General features: G+C 39.5%; 1 protein-coding gene across 6 annotated transcripts; it reads right to left on the bottom strand.

Moving 5' to 3' along the window:
• Window positions 1-3,837: 3,837 nt before the first annotated feature.
• Window positions 3,838-18,493, bottom strand: GYG1 (glycogenin 1). 6 transcript variants are annotated; one of them, XM_059478972.1, is made up of 8 exons: window positions 18,375-18,493; window positions 14,924-15,059; window positions 12,873-13,047; window positions 12,398-12,560; window positions 8,842-8,968; window positions 5,507-5,726; window positions 4,841-4,891; window positions 3,838-4,625 (listed from the first exon to the last, which is right to left on the bottom strand). In XM_059478972.1, the coding sequence occupies exons 1-8, from the start codon at window positions 18,379-18,381 to the stop codon at window positions 4,464-4,466; spliced, it is 1,041 nt and encodes a 346-aa protein (XP_059334955.1). In that variant the 5' UTR covers window positions 18,382-18,493; the 3' UTR covers window positions 3,838-4,463. The 6 variants fall into 6 exon arrangements, with proteins under 6 accessions (XP_059334955.1, XP_059334956.1, XP_059334952.1 ...); XM_059478973.1 differs by lacking the exon at window positions 18,375-18,493 and adding an exon at window positions 17,905-18,130; XM_059478969.1 differs by lacking the exon at window positions 18,375-18,493 and adding an exon at window positions 17,927-18,130.
• Window positions 18,494-19,798: the final 1,305 nt, after the last annotated feature.

Raw genomic sequence — 19,798 nt, 5'->3', positions numbered from 1 at the left:
GAAGCTGAAAAATATAAAAGCTAAAACCTAAGGCATCATTATTTGCAAGCGTTTAATCTCATTTTAGAGGTGAAAAGGTAATAAAAGGTTAATAATGCGTCTTCTCCTTCAGACAAACCCTCTCTAAATCAATTAGTTTCATGTTTCTATCTTAGTATTGCCTGATAAACAAAGAGATCATCTGGACCGATTGTTTCAGAAAAGGTGGTCAGTGACACTTCATAAAAATTCTTACTTTTGCAGGCTATGTCCAAAGATGGTATTTAATTCAAAATTTTAAAAGTACTTTTTACTATTTCTGAATAATATACAGGTGCAGGAGGGAGTTCCTCTGATAATTACTTCCCAGGACTTAGTAAAAAGGCAGTACTTAAATTTGTGAAACACTTACTTTTAATATTTTACTTAACAGAACTCCAATGATTTTTGTGAAAATTTTTTTTGATGGAATGCTAGAATCATAGGCATGTATTGCAATATGCTATCTAGTAATTTCAATAGACACTTTGAACAATAAGACCATGCTAGATGCAAAGTAGAATCTGATCCACTCGTGTGTCAGTGAATGAGGTAGTCCTTGCAAAATAAATTAAAACAAATTATTTTATAGCTGCCAGCTTTCTAACAGTTTTCCTTTACTGCTTTTCCACTTGCAGTGAAAAAATGACGTTTTTCACTTCCATACATATGTCTCAATGCATGCCGCTTGACTTATGGAGGAAGGACTTGGTAAACTACACCCATTCAGGTACCACAGAGTAAAAAACAGCGCTGAAGAATCTCAGTTGAGCATTAGCTGAATATTTATGTCTGTTCCTCTCTTTCTGTTTGATTCTTGTCTTCTGATAATGTGTTTACCTAACACATATTTGGCTCCCTTCACTGCGATGCTCAGACTTTGAACTGGAGTCATAGATTGCTATATCTATGTCCTGTTTAGATTTGGGAAGTGTACTTGACAGCAGAGAAATGGAGTCCGTAAAGCCTTTCATCTCTTACGTCTGAAAATATCAACCTGCTGATAATAAGAATGAATTGCAAACATAGGAAGTGGAAAAGGACTGAGAAATAAAGGGAAGATATCTACTATCTGAAGCAAATGGGCTAATGAAAGGAGTGAAAAAGGAAGTAAAAACAAGCAAACTATCAAAACTGATGCCATTTTTGGAGAGCCAGGACCTTAGCTATGGAGAAGGGCATACTTCAAGTCTGTTAGAGGAAGAATTACAAGGACACAAACGATGGAAGCATGAACCCCAGTATCTGATTGCCACTGGAAAGCTGAAAACGAACAAGAAAACAGCTAAACCTGATTGAAGTTGGGTTTTGAGAGCCACTTTTTGGGGTTTTTTGTGGTTTTTTTTTTTTGGTTTGGCATAGAGTTTATGTAAGTTAAACTTTGTGTTTTGCTGTTACAGATTTTGATATTTAGAGATAAGCTGGGAAAATAATTTGAAATTATGAAAGAGGATTTGGCCTCTTTTTTGTTATGTCCATTTTGCAAGTAAGAATTTCACAGGCAAGCGTACTGTTTCTATGGCTTGTCAAGCTACATCATTACTTATGTGAACATATGCTGACATTTTGTAAAAGAGCTTAGTATGATTATGAAAACAACTAAAACCAATTACTAGTATTTTTTTGATCTATTAGATTATTATTTCCAAGTTCCAAAGCTATATATAACTTACTGAAGGTAGTACTGAGCTTTATGGTCTCTCCCAAGAAAGCCATATTAATATATCTGAGAGAAAAGATGTAAAACTTGAGCACAGAAAAGTCCCGTCTGATTTGATGGAGCTGTTCAGTAAGCAAGTGGTTGAACACCTTGGTGTTCTGACTATTTGGGATTTTTCTTCTGCTTTTCATGATGTGTAAGTAGTCTTTGGCTTTTGGCATTCTCTTTTGTGAAGTTTGAATGGTATGTTTTAGGAGTAAGCTTTTGGAATTACTTTTAATTCCAAAGACTGAGTTAGTAGCCTGTCATTCTGATTTTGACTGCGTTTTGTTTGCTTGTTTGGGGGTTTTTGTTCCTTTTTTTTTTCTTACCTTATACATAAAACAAAGATGTATATGGAAAAAATGCTTCTTAAGCTTTTAAGAGTTGCTCTGAGCTGTCACCATTTAAGGAAAACCTTAGATTATATGCTTCATAATGGCAAATGAAGTTCCAATATTTGAGTTGCAATCTAAGTAATGCTGTGATTCTTCTGAATAATGATGTTTAGAGTATAGTGCTGTTTTGAGTACGTTCAGATTAGAGCAGAAAACTGCTTGATGTATCAAGTGATGCTATTGCAAGGGAAAAAACGGATTTTTGCTTTCCTGCAAAAGCTGCCTACAGCAACTGTGAAGGAAATAGTGGCAAATAATGACATAAAGGTCATTTTATTGAAAATAAGCTGCATAGAATTTGGTATAGATGTCATACCTTTCCTGAGGCCATGGTTAAACACTTGATCATAGTGAGTTACAGAGGCTACAGCAGAATTCTTTTCACAGGTGATGTTTCTTCACTAACTGTATTTGTTAATCCAAAACATGCTGGTTTTCATCTTACTCAGCATCTCTCCTTATCTTATTGTATTAATGTAACAAAACATACGTGCTAAACCAAATTTTCAGGCAGGTAATAAGTATCATACTTTTACACTTTCTTGGTTCTCTCCAACTAAGCTTAAAAAGAAGTAATGTCCCTACTCTCCAGTATGAATACAGACAAGGGGAGGACAATGTAGACTTGGCTTTAAAAGAGTATGCTACCATTTTCCATAGAGTAGTCTTTGAGTATGCAGAACTCTCCAATATTTGTTTGATAAAGTATACTTTTGTCATTACAGACTGTAACTAGTAATCCCTCCTGCTTTCACAGAACTTCAAATTTATATGTTAAAAACAAACAAAACAAACAAACAAAAAAAAAAACACAGCAAAAGAAAAACCCATACAGGAAAGGGCTAGTTACAGCCTGCAGTTCAGATACTATGTTCTTTTAAGTAGCTACAAGCTACTTTGGTTTGGACCTCATCTTGTAGCATTTTTTCTAAATGGTGAACAACTAAATCATAGAGGAATTAAGTAGTGAAAACAAGTTAAAATATTCCAACCCTTATACTCATGTCTTCTGCTTTACCAGCAAATGGTGAGAGCTTGTTGATTGTTTATTTTATCTCTAGGCTCAAGATTTAGCACCATCACCAACCAAAATCCTCCTTTACTAGGAAATAAGGAATTTATATTTTCTTAGTGTTTCTGGATTTGTGAAAGGTACAGCTGTCCAAAAACACTAATTTTGCTCTGTTTAGACTTTTGACTAAAGGATAGAAAACCTTAGTACAGATGACAGGCAATCTTTCTGTCATCAGCATGCTTTATTTTTACTGCTTTTCCATGTGTCTTGGAGAACATGTAGCCTGAGTGTGGCAAAAAAAGCACTTCCTTTACTGTCTTTATACATGGAAAGAGTAGTTTTCCTTACCAGGATAGGTACAGTTACTTAAGCAGCTATGTAATCTTTCTAATCAACTAGTATCACAGTTGTTTTTATGACTAAGTTCAGTGTACAGGGCTTACATTAGGGATAGTGTTTCTTCAGTCACTTGAAAGAAGGATGCCTTCTTCCCAAACTTCAAGTTACTAATGTAAATGCCCTAAACAACTCCCTAGCAAATGACTAAGTACTTCTAAATAATTATGAACTAAAAGATGGACGTTTGCTAATGAGAGCTTGAGTAACATCAGCAAAGCTTAAGGGATATTTATACCTGTTGAATATTTTAGTTAGACTGCTTTAAAGCTCCTTTTTTTAATTGCTCAAGAGTTTAGGGAAGACAGAAATGCATGACAACTTTTTATTTTTATATCAAGTGCAACATTGCAAGGAACAGATAAAACTCAGTTTACTAGTCCCATAGTATACAGAACTGAAAAACGCATTCTGCCATGCTGCAGGCACTGTGCGTAAGAACCTGGTCAAAATTTCAGTGCAATTGTGACTGGAAGAGCAAAGCAGTGCTATTACTGTTACATGTATGTATCCCAGTGTCATTAATACATTTATGGTAAAGCAGAATGGCTACCACTCCAGTGTATGAGCAATCCCATGAATTAGATTTTACATCTAAAACAGCAAGCAAAGGAATCAATGCTAATCACCTAATGAGGTGAGGTAACAAACCCAGTTTAAAGAATATGTTGAGCCAATTGATCAAAACAGAAGAAATTTTAAGCTGAAAATACCTGGCTTTATCTAGTATGGAGAATTGGAAATTGGGCAGTAATAGGTGGCCCAAGGATTCTGCTTCCTAGCTTTTGCTCAGTTTTCATCTGTAGCACTGCAGAGGCCTTCAGCCAAGAAGTTTTTCCTCAAGCTACTAGCAAGTGTAACTGACCACCATCTATACCTTTCTAGCTGTTAGTTCTGGAACAAGTCCTTGCATCACCACTGTTTGAGACAGGCACTTCTACTGAAGGTAGGTATCAAGTTTCTTCTTGATGTTGTCAAAGGAATCCACTCCCATATAGTCAGCTTGGCCCTGTTCCCACCGTTCCTTGCGTTCTTCTGAAGATTCAGTTGGTAATAGTGGTGATACTGATACGTGGGACACTGCCTCTGTAACTTCTGCCTAAAAGGAAAGGTAGAGTAAAAATATAGAAATACTTTGTGCAGCTAAAGCGCGCAACAAGCCATAGAATGGGACAACAAAGTTGATGTTATCATGCGCAGTAGCAAGCATTGCCAATGGGTAGGGATTGTGCAGCTTTCCTAGCAAAATAACAAAGCAGAGTTACAGATGTTAGCAAGGGGAAAAAAAAAAAGAAAATTTTCAGTTCTTCATACCTCTCTACAGAAGCCACAAGAGAAAGCCAGAGTATAGACCAAGCCCGATAGCTGCAAATAGTTTGTTAGAAAGATGCAAGATTACCAAGAGAAGCACATCTGAAGATGTCAATAACTTTGGTCTTAGAAAGGCTGAGAACTTAAACTGTTTCATGTACTAAGCTATGACTAAGAAGTCCACAGTCAGATGCAGGCTGCTAAACTCTGTGAATGACAACTACAGTCAGAAGCATTACTTTGGTTGTCCTAGGCAATGTGATTCACCATGCAAGATCTGTATGTACATATTTGCATGCTGAAGTGGGGTTCTTCTCCTTGAGAACCTTATTAGCTGCAACACAGAGGACTTAGATCCTTCTCTGTATAAATTAAAGAAGTTACTACATCAAAGAAGTTACTACAGTGTAAGACCTGGTGCTACATTAACTATGTACACAGTTTGTTTTAGGCAAGCATACAGCCATGTCCAAGACCTGTCTAGCATGCTTCTCTTTTATAGTATTATTTATTCCAAGCTTAAAAGGACAAAACTAAAATACCCTGCATCCCACAAACTAAACCACACCCATGCTTTGAGATGGACAGAGGGAAGGGAAATTGATGCAATGGTAAATAACCTGTCATCCATACTTAGGTATGGATGCGCAAGATTATTAGAACACGTACCATATTTACCCCTGGATTAATTTCTTTAACAATTCCATGCTGTTCTAGTAATGGTAAAACATCAGCTATGTAGGTATCCCACCACATGTTGAGGAATTGTGGGTGAACTATTTTAGGGTCATCCATGTTGCCCTTTATGCTTTTTGTTCTGGAGTCATATGTATAGTTCCACGGCTTTGTGCTTCCCAGGAAATGCACTACCTTAGTATTTGCACCAAACCTGTTGGGCAGAAAAATTTTAGAAGTCAGTTTGTACATATGTCTAGAAAACGAGTTTAGACAGTCAGACATAACTTTTTTTAACCTGTTATTTCTGTATTTGTCCAGAAAACAGAAATATGAATATTTAGGTGATTAAGTGCTAAATTATCATACTGCCAATGCCTATTGGGACTGAAAGCATTGTGAAACAATGGAAAAAATGCAAGCTGAATTCTACATTGCACTAGTCAGAATACAGCCAAAACCTAGTGGTCTGGGCTATTTAAATACTTACAGACAACTCAAGTCTTTAGGGTCATGTCCATAGCTCAGGGGAGAGCAGTCTCAAGCAGCCGTTGCAATCGGAACTGGTTTTAAAAGTGAAAAAGATTCTACTCCAAAGTCAGCAAGCCAGAGAGTTAAGCATTACAAGTATTATGTAGAGAACAGTCAGTGTTAAGAGTTACCCTTTCAGTTTATAGCCCTGTAGAAATGGATCATTGGATGGCTCTGCTGCAAGGAGACCATGTCCTTGAAACACAGCAACTTTGTAGAACCAAGGCATTTCAGAACACTCCTGATCTTGGTGCGGCAGGGTCTTGCTTAGACAACCCTTACTTCCTAAATAACCTTAGGGCAACCATGCGTGGGTTTGTTAGTGGGTTGTTTTTGTTTCTTTTTGAAACCATTTAAACTACTTTCAATATGGACTTCTCCCTTTGTCCCAGCTGTTATCAGTATGTTCTTCTGTATTAAAAGTAAAGATGAGATGCACCTCTTCTCAAGTAAAGAACTAAACACTGAAAGAGACAACATTCATGTCATTCTCCTATAGTTCCAGAGCTGGGTTTTAGCTTGATTCAGTTTGTGAACAAGCAATACTAGTCTGTCTGCTAACAGTGACTATGTCACCTAGTTCAGTTTGTATCACATTAGGCTTTCTTGTCAACATCATATGACTGAAATGGAGAGTAACATCAAGTAGCTTGGCTTATGTTTTATTAAGCAGATGCTGGTCATTTTAACCAGGACTCAGGTGTTAAAGAGTTTTGTGTATGGAGACAATACGGGTGTGTTTCAAAAGCCATAGAATATTCAAACCAAGTATGCATTTGCATGGGGTTGTAGGTTTCATACTATTTTAAGGTCCTTGACTATATTTCAAGGTTCATGTTCAATGTTTTCAATACAACTGAACTTACTGCAGAATGAAGACTTGTGTGTGCATGAAAGGCCAAGTATTTGCTTTAACTGCATGAAAAAAAGTGTCTTCAAGAGGTCAGTTACTGGGCTTTAACTTGAAACCCCAAAAGTCAAGATTTAGCATAAGGGGACTACCTTAGTTTTATTAGCTGTCAGTACTAAACCTGAGTTTTCTTTATCTTGGGCTGCTGCTGTTCTAAGGAAACATATTGTTCAAAAATCAAGAGAATAGAATGCATAAGAAGTATCACAACATTTGTTGCAAATAGAGAAGTATACTCTTGGTATCCTGTCTACTTGCAGTCAGAACAACAGATGCCAAGCTTCTACAATGTTTTTAGCATCTGCTTTCTAGATACTTTCTGGACCTGCAATACTTTATTTGGGCATTTAAGCTCAACTGTTAGGAAGCTTTATGTCTACACTGGCCTCAGCAACTAATCTGTCTTTCCACATCTCCCAGAAAAGTCCTTCATCAATGTTTTGAAGTCAGAGAGCATTTGTCATGAATTGGCATTTTCCTTTGGAAAAAGGATTACTGAGACTGCTGTGAAATCTAGTCTCACTGTACAAAGCTGCAAAAAACTTAGCTATTACTGTCAGTAGGTTTAAATTTCACTATATTCTAACTGTTGATTATCAAGAGTGTAGCTGCTGATCTAACCAAGGGAACTTGTTCCACCTATTGAGCAGGGAGTGTTGCTTACAAGGGCTGCACTTCCAGCATTCTATTTTTGAAGGTCTGATGAACTCAGTTAAGCAATTGATTCAATCAGTTAAAGATATTTTTTGTCAAGAACTCCCAGATCCAATTAGTGTTCTGTGGCAACTAAGTAATTTGTAAAATTAAGGTGACGTGACTGACAGCCAGCCATGGAAACATCTACTTTACAATAGATGTTAGTTTATCAAATGCTATCCAGCTACTTAGTCATTCTGAGGCTTGCATATATTTCTTTAAATAAGTGTTCCACTTTTAGCATGACAAGATTCCAAATAGTATTCTGATCACAAGACATAGTTTGATCTTGAGCCAGCAAGGCCTGCTAATGCCAGCTGCTGCTTTAGACACTAGTAACCTGATGTCATTCAGAGATCAGATTGTTTTTATGCACTTGGCACTTTCCCTTTTCCTTGCCTCCAACTTCTGTAGCTCATAATAGATAAAGAGTTTCTGTGTAACACTTCAGTTTCCCTTCTTTCCCCCCTCACCCCACCCCCTTTCTCCTGGATTGTTATAACACTTTGAACAACCCTGCCTCTGACATACAATTTACTCACATGCCACACTAACACTGCTAGCTAGCAAGGATACAGGCTTTGTCACAGAGGAAATATGCAATGATATGTGGTTGGTTGTATTCTTTGTTCCATCTTGCTGTTACTTAAGGAACTGACAGAGGTCTAGAAAGACTGTTAGGAGAGAATTCTACTTGATACAAATCTTTGTTCACCACACTTATTTGAATGGTATAGGTTGATCAGATGAAACTGTAACTACTGTTTGTTAAATACCCTAAGTAACTGGAGTGAAGAAAGGGCAAGTTATCTAAGTGGGAAGGATACCACTAGTGACATGCTGAAGGTCAGCTCAAGTTGATTAAAGAGCCTATTGCCATTGGTTGGAACTTGTCTAGACTGTATCCTGTACTGGAGGAGTGGTTTTTTCTTTTGCAAATGACCTGTCAAATGTGCTTACTCAACTTCAGTGTTATTACCAGGGATGAGTGGTTTAAGCTGCAGATACAGCTGAATTTGATTTTCATCAATTCAATTTTTTTTTTTTTTAAGAGAAGAAATTACGGTATTTTGAGTGGCAGGAACAGTCTACTTCTAAAAAACCTGTGTAAGCTCACATCATGCCTGTTCATTCTGTTACAAGAAATTAGTTTATGTAAGCTCTGAAGGTCTTCTTGAAGTTTTCAACTTACGCTTTAAATGCTGGAAGGTAGGAATATACAGAAGTGCTGCTCAAATTATAAATAAATGGTAGATGTTTGCTCATGTCTGTTGTTGCCCAGCTGCTGAAGAAGGTGTTTAATAGCCCCTGATCTGCACCTAAAAGAGAAAGCATTAATAGGCTATGAGCATCAGACAGCTATTTGAAGATCTTTTTCAGTCACTTTACTAAGCAGGAATTGGTAATGCAGTTATCATGTCCTGTCGAAGTCTGGCACTGAGCACTACAGTCCTATTTGTGAACAACCCTGTAAACCTTCTGCCCTTTGAATATTCCAAAAGCGCAGAGAATGAAATAGTATATATGGGGTTACTTTTGTTAAAGATAGGAAGCTGCTCACAAACTCTGCCATTTAGTTTCTTTTACAGCTTAAGTTCAATCTGTATAACACAGCAATAACACCCCACAATAAAACAGTACAACTGAGCACTGCTCAGCTGTAGCTCAGAAGATCAAATGGCAGCAATAAGTTTTATTACTTATGCTTACAGATGCATGACCAACATCATCTCACTGACAGAGTTAGGGTATCAGTGGCCTGTTAGACCTGCAGTGCCAGATGCATCTACCTCCACACTGATCTGATAAGAAAAGCACATGTAGTCTTGTTGACAATTACAGGAAAACTCCATCAAATTCCTTAACAGATAACAGGTGTTTCTAATTCTGTACTAAAAAGCTCCTGACTAACCACTAAATGAGGATAACAATCTGTGTTGAGAAGGGTCATGTCTTAGTTTGCAAGTAGAGGTTGTTACAAGGTTAAGTGAATCTGAAGTTGTTTGCTATCTCAGTAGTAGATTAGCTAAAAAATAAATATAGCCTTCAGGCCAGAGTAGACTAGTTTATAAGCAGCAACTGAGAAGTAAAAACCTATTTATCTACATCCATTAATTCTTTATCACAATGAATACAATTAGTCTTTAAATGGTAATAATCCCTCTTATCAAGGAGATTGAAGGGAGTCCTCTGACTTTCACTTGCTGTATTCTTTCACCTATCACTGCATGCACAAGTAGCATTACTAAGGGGTAGGTAAGTGGATAGCTTAGTTAGCAGACAATGTTTCATTTTAATCTTTCATTTTCTTAAGCACCGTCTCTGCTGACTCAGGAAAAGATTTTTATTGGCCTCTGCTGACTCAGGAAAAGATTTTTATTTACTGCCTTTTTAATAGGGCAGTATTAAGGTTTATACCATCAAGTGCCATTTGAGCAGAATTTGCTTTTTGCAGCTGAAGTATCTAGACGCTGGGCATAAACTTAGATGTACGGACAGTACACTGACAAATATAAATTCTAGGTATCCTGTTACAGCTGTCAGCATACATGCAGATTGCAGAATGAGAAACAGCCAGAGACTCAGTCCAGCAATTTCAAATCTCTGACTTGCCTCTCAATCTGTAAAGGAAGGAAAGCACTTCTGAAAAACTGATATCCATCATAAGAGAACCGAGGGGGCAGCAATCATGTATTTAACTTACTCTACAGGACTTTTTCTTGCTCAGATTGGTTTACATCCTTGGCCTTTTTCCAGATTGCATGCATTTGTGCCAAAGCAGACAATGAAAGCAGTATCTAGCTGTCCTAATTCAGACTTCAACAGGAGTATTGTTATATAAACAGGATCTCACACGCAGGGTGAAAAATCAGGCAGTACTTAATATTAACTACATATTTACAGATACATATCAATGTACAATACAGCAAGACTATTTTGGATCCCAGGCTAAAGAGCAAGAGGATTGTCTAAGCAACAGCAACATTCTTAAGGTAGCAGGACTACCAGATTTCTTCCAAAACCCAACTTTTCTTTCCTATCCACAACTTTTAGATTGTATCTAGAGTAGTTGCATGACATATTCTTTGTTATCTACAAACGTGAAGTTTAGACAGAGAGAGTAGACGTCTACATATGTAGCCATCATTCTTCCATTTCTGGACAACAGTAATGGAGGCAGCAGTCTAGAAAATATTCTAGAAGGTCTTCTATGCCTTAGTTACTCCTACTGCACACAAGGCACTTGCAGCTTGACTTCAACTACACATAGTTTGGTAGGTTGTTAAGTTTGCATCCGTGTGTCCTATTAGAAGCAGTGACCATTCATAGGTTTCTCTTACTAAGTTTCCTAGGCCCTTTTATTACTCTCTAGGTCAATTTAATTTTCAATTCCCTTTCTCCCTACGAAGTTCCTGAGCTCAGCAGTAGCTTATACAGATGGTCTAGGTCTCCATGGCATCATTACTCAGACCAGTGCTACCATTAATAAAAACTAAGATTTGGAAGCTGAAGTACAAATTACAGTTCTAGAAATTTGATAACAAAACAACTAGCCCACTGTTTTTGCTGTTAAGTGCTGCAACAATTGCTTTGCATTTAGGACAGAGGAAGTTTCACCATTGCGTGGCTTTAGCATTCATGTCAGAAAGCATATTGTAAAAAGAGGTCTATTCATTTGGGGGTTTTTTGATTGGTTGCTTTTGGGGGGGGTTGGGGGTTTTTTTCGGGGGGGGGGTAGGACAGGGTGTTCAGTTGGTTTTGGGGGGTTTTGTTTGTTTTAATGCAACAATTCAGAACTATGCTACAGATTTTGCTATAGCTGGTGATCAGTTTGCACCTTTGACCTTTATTACATGGCAGTATTAATTTTCATTAGGTAGCATTGAGCATGCAACTGCTCAATGTTCTTTAGAAGAATCCCTACAGTAACAAGGATTATTCTGCAGACTAGGAGTGACATCTAAATATTTTGCTTTTCACAAAGTACTGAGAGGTAAGACCATAAAATGAAACTCTCAGATAAAAGATAAAAGATAATGTTGACTTATTTACATCGTTTTCTATATTTTTTTCAGTTAGACTTTGCTTTCTACCACAGTAGTTACATAATGAAATTAAGTGACAGGAGACAGTGAAGCTTTTAACTACAGCTGTCTCCAAGGGACATAAGCTTTTCCTGCAACAGTAACAGATTAAGTAGACTTACAGGGCAGCACAACTTGGTTTCTCAAGCTGAAACCTGGTACAGTGGCGGATCCCAAGTAACCTATGGTAGGAAGCAACCAAGGCTACTACATGCACTACTACATGCACCCTATAATGACAGGAAGCCATCACATAGCATACAAAGAGGTTTCTGTATCTTCAAATGTTTGATTTTCTGAAGCTGTTCTCAAGTTGACCAGTACTATTTTTTCTATAGCAGCTTGAGTTAGTATAGAACATCCAAGCCTTGAAGCCTTGAATGTTAGGGATGTCTGAAGCATAGTACTGGAGTTTCATTTCTCGTTATATGATTCTACACCTGTTTGTCTGGAGGCCAAACTCAGTTTTTATTTCATTAAGCCTGAAAAAAGTAATTTTACTACATACTGTAATGATTTCTGAGAAGGATAGAATTTTTGCATGGTTACATTGAGAATTCTATCATACAGAATCCCCATGAGATGTATGTGGTTACTGAGCCATCCCGAATACTGTTAGACCATTTTGGTTTAACTTACACTGAAATACAAATTAATACATACCATCAAAGCTGCCTTTCTCTGTGGCAAACTGTAACAGCTGACTGTATGTTTCAATGGAAGGTCGGTAAACAAAAACTCCTGAATTAAAACAGTCGGGCCAGCCTGGATCTGGTGCGGCAGATAGCTCTTCTCTCTCAAAAAGCTCATCTATATTTGACAAAACCTAATTGTAAAGGAGTTTAAAAAAATGCTTTTAGGTTAGGAATTGTGGTATCATGTTTTTCATGGATTTTGGCAAATACACTAAGACACAAAAGGAAGTTATTTTATCAGTGTTCATGTTACAGAAGACAATACTTGACATAAATAGTCCCCACAGACTTCATAACAGTTAATTTAGTTTAAAAGGCACACACATTCTTACTGTTACTAGTCCATCTATTACCCCTACTCTTAAAAAAAAAAAACCACAGGAAAAAGTCCAACAACCCTGATACTAGGACTTTGAGAAGTACCACGAGACACAGCCACTTACCATTGTGTCTGCATCCATGAAAACACATTTTGAAAACTGTGTCAGTTCCCAGCAGTGAAGCTTTGTTAGTGTGACGCCCAACTCGGGTCTTTTCATTAACGCCAAGTGTGCTGAATCCCCACTATCCAAGACATTTACCAATATGACTTCATCAAAGACTTTTTCCAGCACTCTCCTGGGGAAGAGTCAATTGGCAAGATTTAGTTCTAGCGTTACTCCAACAGCAGACCACACAACAGATTCCGTAAAGAGAAGTGGAATAACAGGAAACCTGGCAACATTTCTTGTTGAAAAGTAGTAAGAGTTGACTGCATATTTTGGAACACACAAGTACACCTGTCTGCCATAAAGTTTGTAATGTGCACATTTTGGGGAACAAAGAAGTCTTCTGGGTTTTTTTTTCTTCCACAAAGTTTTAGTTGGCATTGCTATCTAGTTCAGTAAGTCATACACTAAGTTGTTTTTTTTCATCCAGACTCTAATATCTAGCAACTTAAAAACCTACTCTGAGCAGACAATTAAGAAATGGGAAGCTGTTAGCCTAGCTTGAGCAGGACAGTAGTTGAATTTGAAGCAGCTTAGACCAATTTTATGCAATATTTACACTGTTCTAGATTTGTGACATTTGAGACATCTGCCTAGACCTAGTTACTAAAACTTTCTTTATCCCATGAAGTCTTTTCAACACTAACTTAGTTATGGCTGTGGGTACAAAATGTTTTGAACCAGTATCATATTCACTAAAGAGTGACAAACTTTCAGGCAGTGTAGTGAAATTTAGTGAAATTGGTAGATATCCAACCTTTGCTTTACCATCAATAGAGAATTACCATTAGTTCAAGAGATTAAGGTGTTTGTGCTGCTTAAAACAGGAAACATCAGTAAAGTCTTACTGTTCTTCAGCATATCTTGAATGCTTAGCAATTGCCAGTACAATTTAAGCCCCACAGAGCTTTTAAATGAATTTTGGAACTCTGCCTTGCAAGGCAGTCTTTATACTGACAGTTGGTGGGTCACTGCTTCTGAACTTCAGGCATATTTGTTAGTGGAGACAGGGTGAGAAATGCAAGTTCCAATTATACCATTAGGTACATAAGTATCACCGGTCTAAGGGCGCAGTACTAGGTGGCTTTCACTACCACATAGGCACATTTAAGGTTCATCTTAGAAGAGCACACTCACCTAGTAGGCTGAAATGGATGTTCCTATATGCAACATTTTAAAAGCGATACAACCGTTTAGCTGCCAGGAGACTCCAGGGAAAGTCACTGCATTTTTTAAATTGAGTCACCTCTCTATTGTGTCTATATACTGATAACGCTTTTCAGAATTACTTCCCATGTAGGGAATCTTGACTTATTATCTGTACTTCCCATAGTTATTAACTGTTTCGCTGTTTGCTTTTTTTTACCCTCTTACATTTGGAAAGAATCCAGTCCACTCCATAGTGAGACTATTCTAAGGAGGCTGTAGGAAGCAGTTGCCTCTTCCTTTCATTTGATGTACTGTGCTGACCTTGTTAGATGCCTCTGTTCAGCTGCTGATTTGACATACTTGGTGCTACCTCAGTTCTGCTCGCTTCTCCCATGATAAAACTTGAAGTGTCCACTAGATTTCAATAGAGCTTGTGTTATATTATGTCAATTGGGAATATTTCTGCAAAACAAACAAACACTAATTTCCTGCCCCCACCTCCACATGCATACACATAGCACTAACAAATGCGTGGGCAATATTACATTGTCGGACAATTCTAAGCAGGACTACAGAAGAGCAAAGATCTAGCAGAAATATCAGTATCAAGTCATGCTTTAGAGCTCTAACTGCAGACTATTTAACTCATCCTAGGGAAGAAAAAAAAAAACCACACCAAAACATAAACAGTTCCATGTTTGAAGAACTTACAGAACTCCAGATAAGTTGAGTTCTGCTGAAATTAGCTGTTCAGCTTCCAGAGCTTTGAAAGGTTACTATTAAGAAAGTTAACTTCCATTTTTCAATCTGCACATCAGCAGGAAATGTTGCAGTCTGAAGCATGTAAGTGACCTTACCTCATAAGATCTGAGACCTGAGGAGTTATGAGTGCAGTCAGCTTCCTTGTTGTTCTATACTGTTGCAAGGATGAACCAAGTACCAGTGCTCCTTTCACATAGGAGTCATTTGTGGCTAGAGTCACAAAAGACTGGTCTGAAAGAAATGAATGTGGTCAAGTTAGCACAATCCACTACTTTATTCTGAGACAGATACATTAGAAACCTAGTATTGTTAGGTAATCTTGCTGTGAGACCTCTAAGATGTGTCCTTTAATTCTGTGTACAGGGCCTTCCTACGTGACTCAATGAAGTAGATTGTTTGCATAGCTACATTTGCTATTGGTGACTTGACACATGGCAAAATGCAGTAAAATGACCCACAAAATCAAGACTGTTTTAAGAGAGCACCAGTTCAAATTTGCCCACAGGTTAAATAAGTCATGCCAAAAGTAGAGACAATCCAAAATTCTAAAGAGCTCTACTTGGGCCACTAATATGCTATTATACAAAAAGTGTTTGGAGTCTGTGGGCTTGCTTTTGGCCTAAAGTTAGTGGATGTAGAGTTTCTCTAGGTACAGCTCTCAACCCTGAAGCTAAAGCAGGATAAAACTGGCAATTCATTTTCAAATGAAAGTAAGCATTGAATTATATCTTAGACAACAGTTTTAAGTTTTGCTAGCTCAGGATTTTGCAGATGAGTTGTTCTGCAACCCATGGTAGCAGCTGTGTCACAAGAATGCAAAATTTACATGGGAAGTAACTAGTAATGCAAAATGCAATTTAGAACTTGCAGGAATAATTTTTACTCTTTGAGAAAAAAGAGGTACTATAATCTCCTGCTCCAGCCGTATCTTAAATATAGATTAAGACAGATTCTTTTACCCTATAGTACTTATTGAAACCATATTATATAAGCTTTACCTTCTTTCATGTTGTTTTAAACTGCCAGAGGGGGACTCATAAAAGCAACCAAGTAACTTATAAAAGCTCTTCAGTTCACTGTTAGCTATTTTAATGTAGACCTCCTTTCAAAGTTATATCACTTTACAAAGCATGGTCTTTCCCACCAATCCATTTTCACTCTATCAACAAAACAGTTTCTTCATAAGAACTTCAAGAGTCAAATTTATTTTAGCAACTTTGATTTCTTTTCATTACAAAAGGTGTTAACTAGGTTAGATCAGAGTGAGAGTTCTTAAAGGGCTCTTAAAGGCTCACTGTCAAGCCTAGTAGCAAGATTAAAATACTGACTCCTTTCAGAAAAATTGTTGTTTGGGCACAACGCCTAAACTCACAAAGCAGTCATCATCAATATCCTTTTAACTTAATACTCCCTTAACAGTTGACAACAGACAATCACGTACCATAATTGCCTATAAGCTCTGCAAACCTGGTCTGCAAGATCTATAGACCAGCTACAAAAACTTCTATTTTGCTTAGCAGCAAAACCAACTAGTCCCAAGGGATTTAGATTATAGTGGTCAATTACAAAGATAAAAAAAGCTTCTATAATGCCAGGAATAAAGATATTTTGTTTCAATTCACTTTTAGCTGCCTATTTGTACTAGTTCATATGCAGCAAATCTGCAGAACAACTTGATGTTTCTTTAAAGGGCAAGAGTGTAATATTTTAAGTTGTATAAACAGCCTCCTAATGGGACAGGGTTTTTCACTAGGTAATTGGCATGTTACCATTCAATACGTGGAAGTCTGACACTATGCTCTCAACAGCTCACTAAAAATCCAGTGTAGACAAAGTGGGATTGTGCCCAATATTCATCTGAATGTTGTTTGGGTTTTTTCCCCTAGCAGTGTAGCACTAATTCTTAAAGTGACCTTGCCACTGAAAGACAGATCTTTTCTTCATTGACCTGTTAGCAAGTACACTTCTACTCCGTCTCATCTTCTTGAAACTGAATATTCACACACACACACACTAAGGTCTTTAAGGAAATAAAGTCAATTTAATGATGCAGCCCCCTACTGTGTCCCAGCTCTAGGAGGAAACTTTACAACTGCTTGACAGGAGGTTAATTTTGCCAACCTGGAGACCATCTAAGTCAGCATAACTTTCCAAAGTTTCAAATAAACTATGTTTTATTCTATATCTAAAGTTTCTATTGTATCTACTCTATATCATCCTGTGTTCAATATCATCTACATATCATACCTAAGTGTTCTATTCCATACAATTTCTAAGTACATGAGCACATGCTACAATTTGGGCAAGACCAGTTGCTGCTTACTATGGAAGTTATAGCTGCAAAAGACTAGTCCATTCTACCAAAACATCAAGTATTTCAGCTGTGTGGGTCTCCCTTCTCATCCTTTTCCCCTTCTCTGTCAACACTTTCTTCACAGAATCTTGTGTTTACACAGCAGCCACTGCTAGGCCTGAAACATAATGAACTCTTGGTGAGAGTACATTCTCAAAACCACATAGAATGAGAGGCAGTTGCCCAGCTTCCTAATTGACTTACCCAGACAAAACCATGCTACTCCAGAGAACTCTTTGGCTGCCCAGTTCATAGTCTATAATATCTCTTTGCAAGAGTTTTTGTGCTAGCCCTTACACACCCACTAGCATCCTGGAAGTCTGAGCTGGAAGCGATCTTTCATTTCATGGCATGCAGAGGTTACTGGAGTGCTTGCCCCAGATCATTTAGAAACTCTCCTGGAAGATTTGTCCTAGGCATAGCCAGAGTTCACAGGTGCTTGCCTTTTCTCCTATTCTCTGAGGTAGGTGCTAGTATATCTCATTTGTTTTTTGAGTACAGGATTCCTAGAGAGACAGGAGCATCTTATCAAGACATGCATCGGAGGGCACACTTCCTGCAGGCTTCCAGACCCGAAAATGAAACCGACTTTGCTGACAACTTTAGGTGAAAATCGGGGAAAAAAAGAAAAACCCCCAAAAAAACCCCAAACAAAGCAAACAAACAAAAAACCCCAAACAACAACAAAAACAAAAAATACCGGAAGAAAGAAGTAACACGTACACGGAGAGCCGTAAGTACTCACTGCAAAGTATCAAAAGCACATAGATCACAAGCTCTCTCGGCGTTTTAGGAGAGGGCTGGATTTTCACCGCTGTACCCCTACAGTGGCCTCTCCGGCCCATCCTGCTCCCCGCCACGCGGGCGACATCCCTCCCGTTAGGGGACGGAGCGTGGGGCAGAGCACGGAGCGAGGGGCGGAAAGAGCCGGCACCGTCCGCGTCCTCTCAAACCGCACAGCGGTGCCCGGGGGGCCGGCTCCGAACCCCCCGCGGGCAGCCCCTGCCCCCACCAGGCGAAGCCAGCCAGCTCGCCGCCAGGACGGCTGCCTAAAAATAGGCACGGCTGCCTAAAATAGGCGCGGCCGCGGCGATCCCGCCGCGCCGATCCCGCGGCCGCGTGGCGGCACCGCGAGCGCGGCCCGCGGCCCTCGCGAAGAGCGGCGCGAGCCGGGCGGGCGGGCGCGCACTGACCTGCCATGGTTCCCGAGCGCGGGTCGGTGCGGGAGACGCGGCGGCCGCGGTCGGGGCCGCGCTGAGGCCGCCCCTTATATAGGGGCGGGGCCAGCAGCGGCGCGTCCGTGGCGGCCGGAGGACGCCCCGCCCCGAGGAATCCCCGCGGCGCCGCGGGCGGAGCCCCCGCCATGGCCTCCCGCGGCGGCCGCACGTCACCCCCCTCCTTCCGGGGCCGACGCCGCGTCCTCTCCGGGAGGCCTCAGGCCCCCCGCGCGCCCGCTCCCGTGCCTCTCGGGTAGAGCGGAGCTGGAAAATGCTGAAAATCCTCCGCCGCGCGAATAGAGGGGACCGCCGTGTCAGGGTGCTGTGGCTCAGGCCGGGAGCGGCGGTGGTACACAGGAGGAGCGTTGCTTCTGTGGCCGCTAAGCCCTGGGGGAAGAAGGACTAAAATTGCTGGGGAGAGCCTGGTCCCGTCGCCTTGGCACTGCAGGTGTTAGTACAGGTGGATGGGATCCGCCGAGCTGCCTCTTCTTCAAGGCTGAACGGTTTCAGCTCTCTCAGCCTTTCCTCCTAGGAGAGATGGTTTCTTGTCTCTTCATCATCCTTGTGGCGCTTTGTTGCCCTCTGTCCAGTGTGTTCATGTCTTCCGAACCGGGGAGCCCAGCACTCAGCACAGCCCTGCAGGTGTGGCCTCAGCAGTGCTGAGCAGAGGGCAGGGATCCCCTCCATTTGCCTCGTGCAATCCGGGTTACCACTCACCTTTTCAGGAAGGGCACATTTAGGCTCGTGTTTAATTTCGTGTCCCCCAGGATGCCCAGATCCTTTCCTGTGGTCTGTTACCTTCCTCAAGACAATGAAATATGACTGCTTTTTGATCACGATAAATGGAGGGAAGTCAGTTAGTAAGGGGATTTCTTTCTGACTCGAAATGGCAAATAAGCCATGAACGGATTAAAATCTCAAATGCAAACTCATGAACAAAGAGCCCTCCAACTCCTAATTTCCCCAGTATGGGAGATCATATTTGAGCTGAGAAAATTTTCGTAGACCTGTTTTGAAATCAAATTATGTACTTCTAAAAATATGAACCAAAATCAAGGAAGCGTTCCTTGACCAGCCACAAAATAACAACCCCAAACCAAAATATGCCTTTAGAGCATACCATTAATTTGTAATTCATGCATTGTATGCATTAAAGCATGTGAATCAGAATTTTAGGCAATGCTAGTAATGTTGTACATGTACAGGGATTACTAATATTTTATTTTTTTATGCAACCCTGTTTTCAGTTATCTTTGGCTTTGACAAACTTTCCCTATGATGGTACTAGGCATGGTTTGTGTCTGTCTCAGATGAAAGTTTTGAGAAGTTTTTAGCCAGCACATTTCAGCTGTGTCTAGCTTGTTGCTTTGCCAAGTTTTGAGAGAAAACAATAGAATAGC

The sequence above is a fragment of the Ammospiza nelsoni genome, chromosome 10, assembly GCF_027579445.1.
Source record: "Ammospiza nelsoni isolate bAmmNel1 chromosome 10, bAmmNel1.pri, whole genome shotgun sequence".
Classification (NCBI taxonomy): Eukaryota; Metazoa; Chordata; class Aves; order Passeriformes; family Passerellidae; genus Ammospiza; species Ammospiza nelsoni.
Note: the sequence above shows the minus strand (reverse complement) of the source record. Positions and strands in the feature narration are given on the sequence as shown.

Excerpts from the sequence above, each read along its gene's own strand:
- GYG1 (XM_059478969.1), bottom strand. The coding sequence starts at position 18,026 with ATGGGCCGGAGAGGCCACTGTAGGGGTACAGCGGTGAAAATCCAGCCC. Across the intron at positions 13,048-14,923 it reads CAGGTCTCAGATCTTATGAG|GAGAGTGCTGGAAAAAGTCT; the intron begins GTAAGGTCACTT and ends ACTCTTCCCCAG. Across the intron at positions 4,892-5,506 it reads TTAATCCAGGGGTAAATATG|CTATCGGGCTTGGTCTATAC; the intron begins GTACGTGTTCTA and ends AACTATTTGCAG.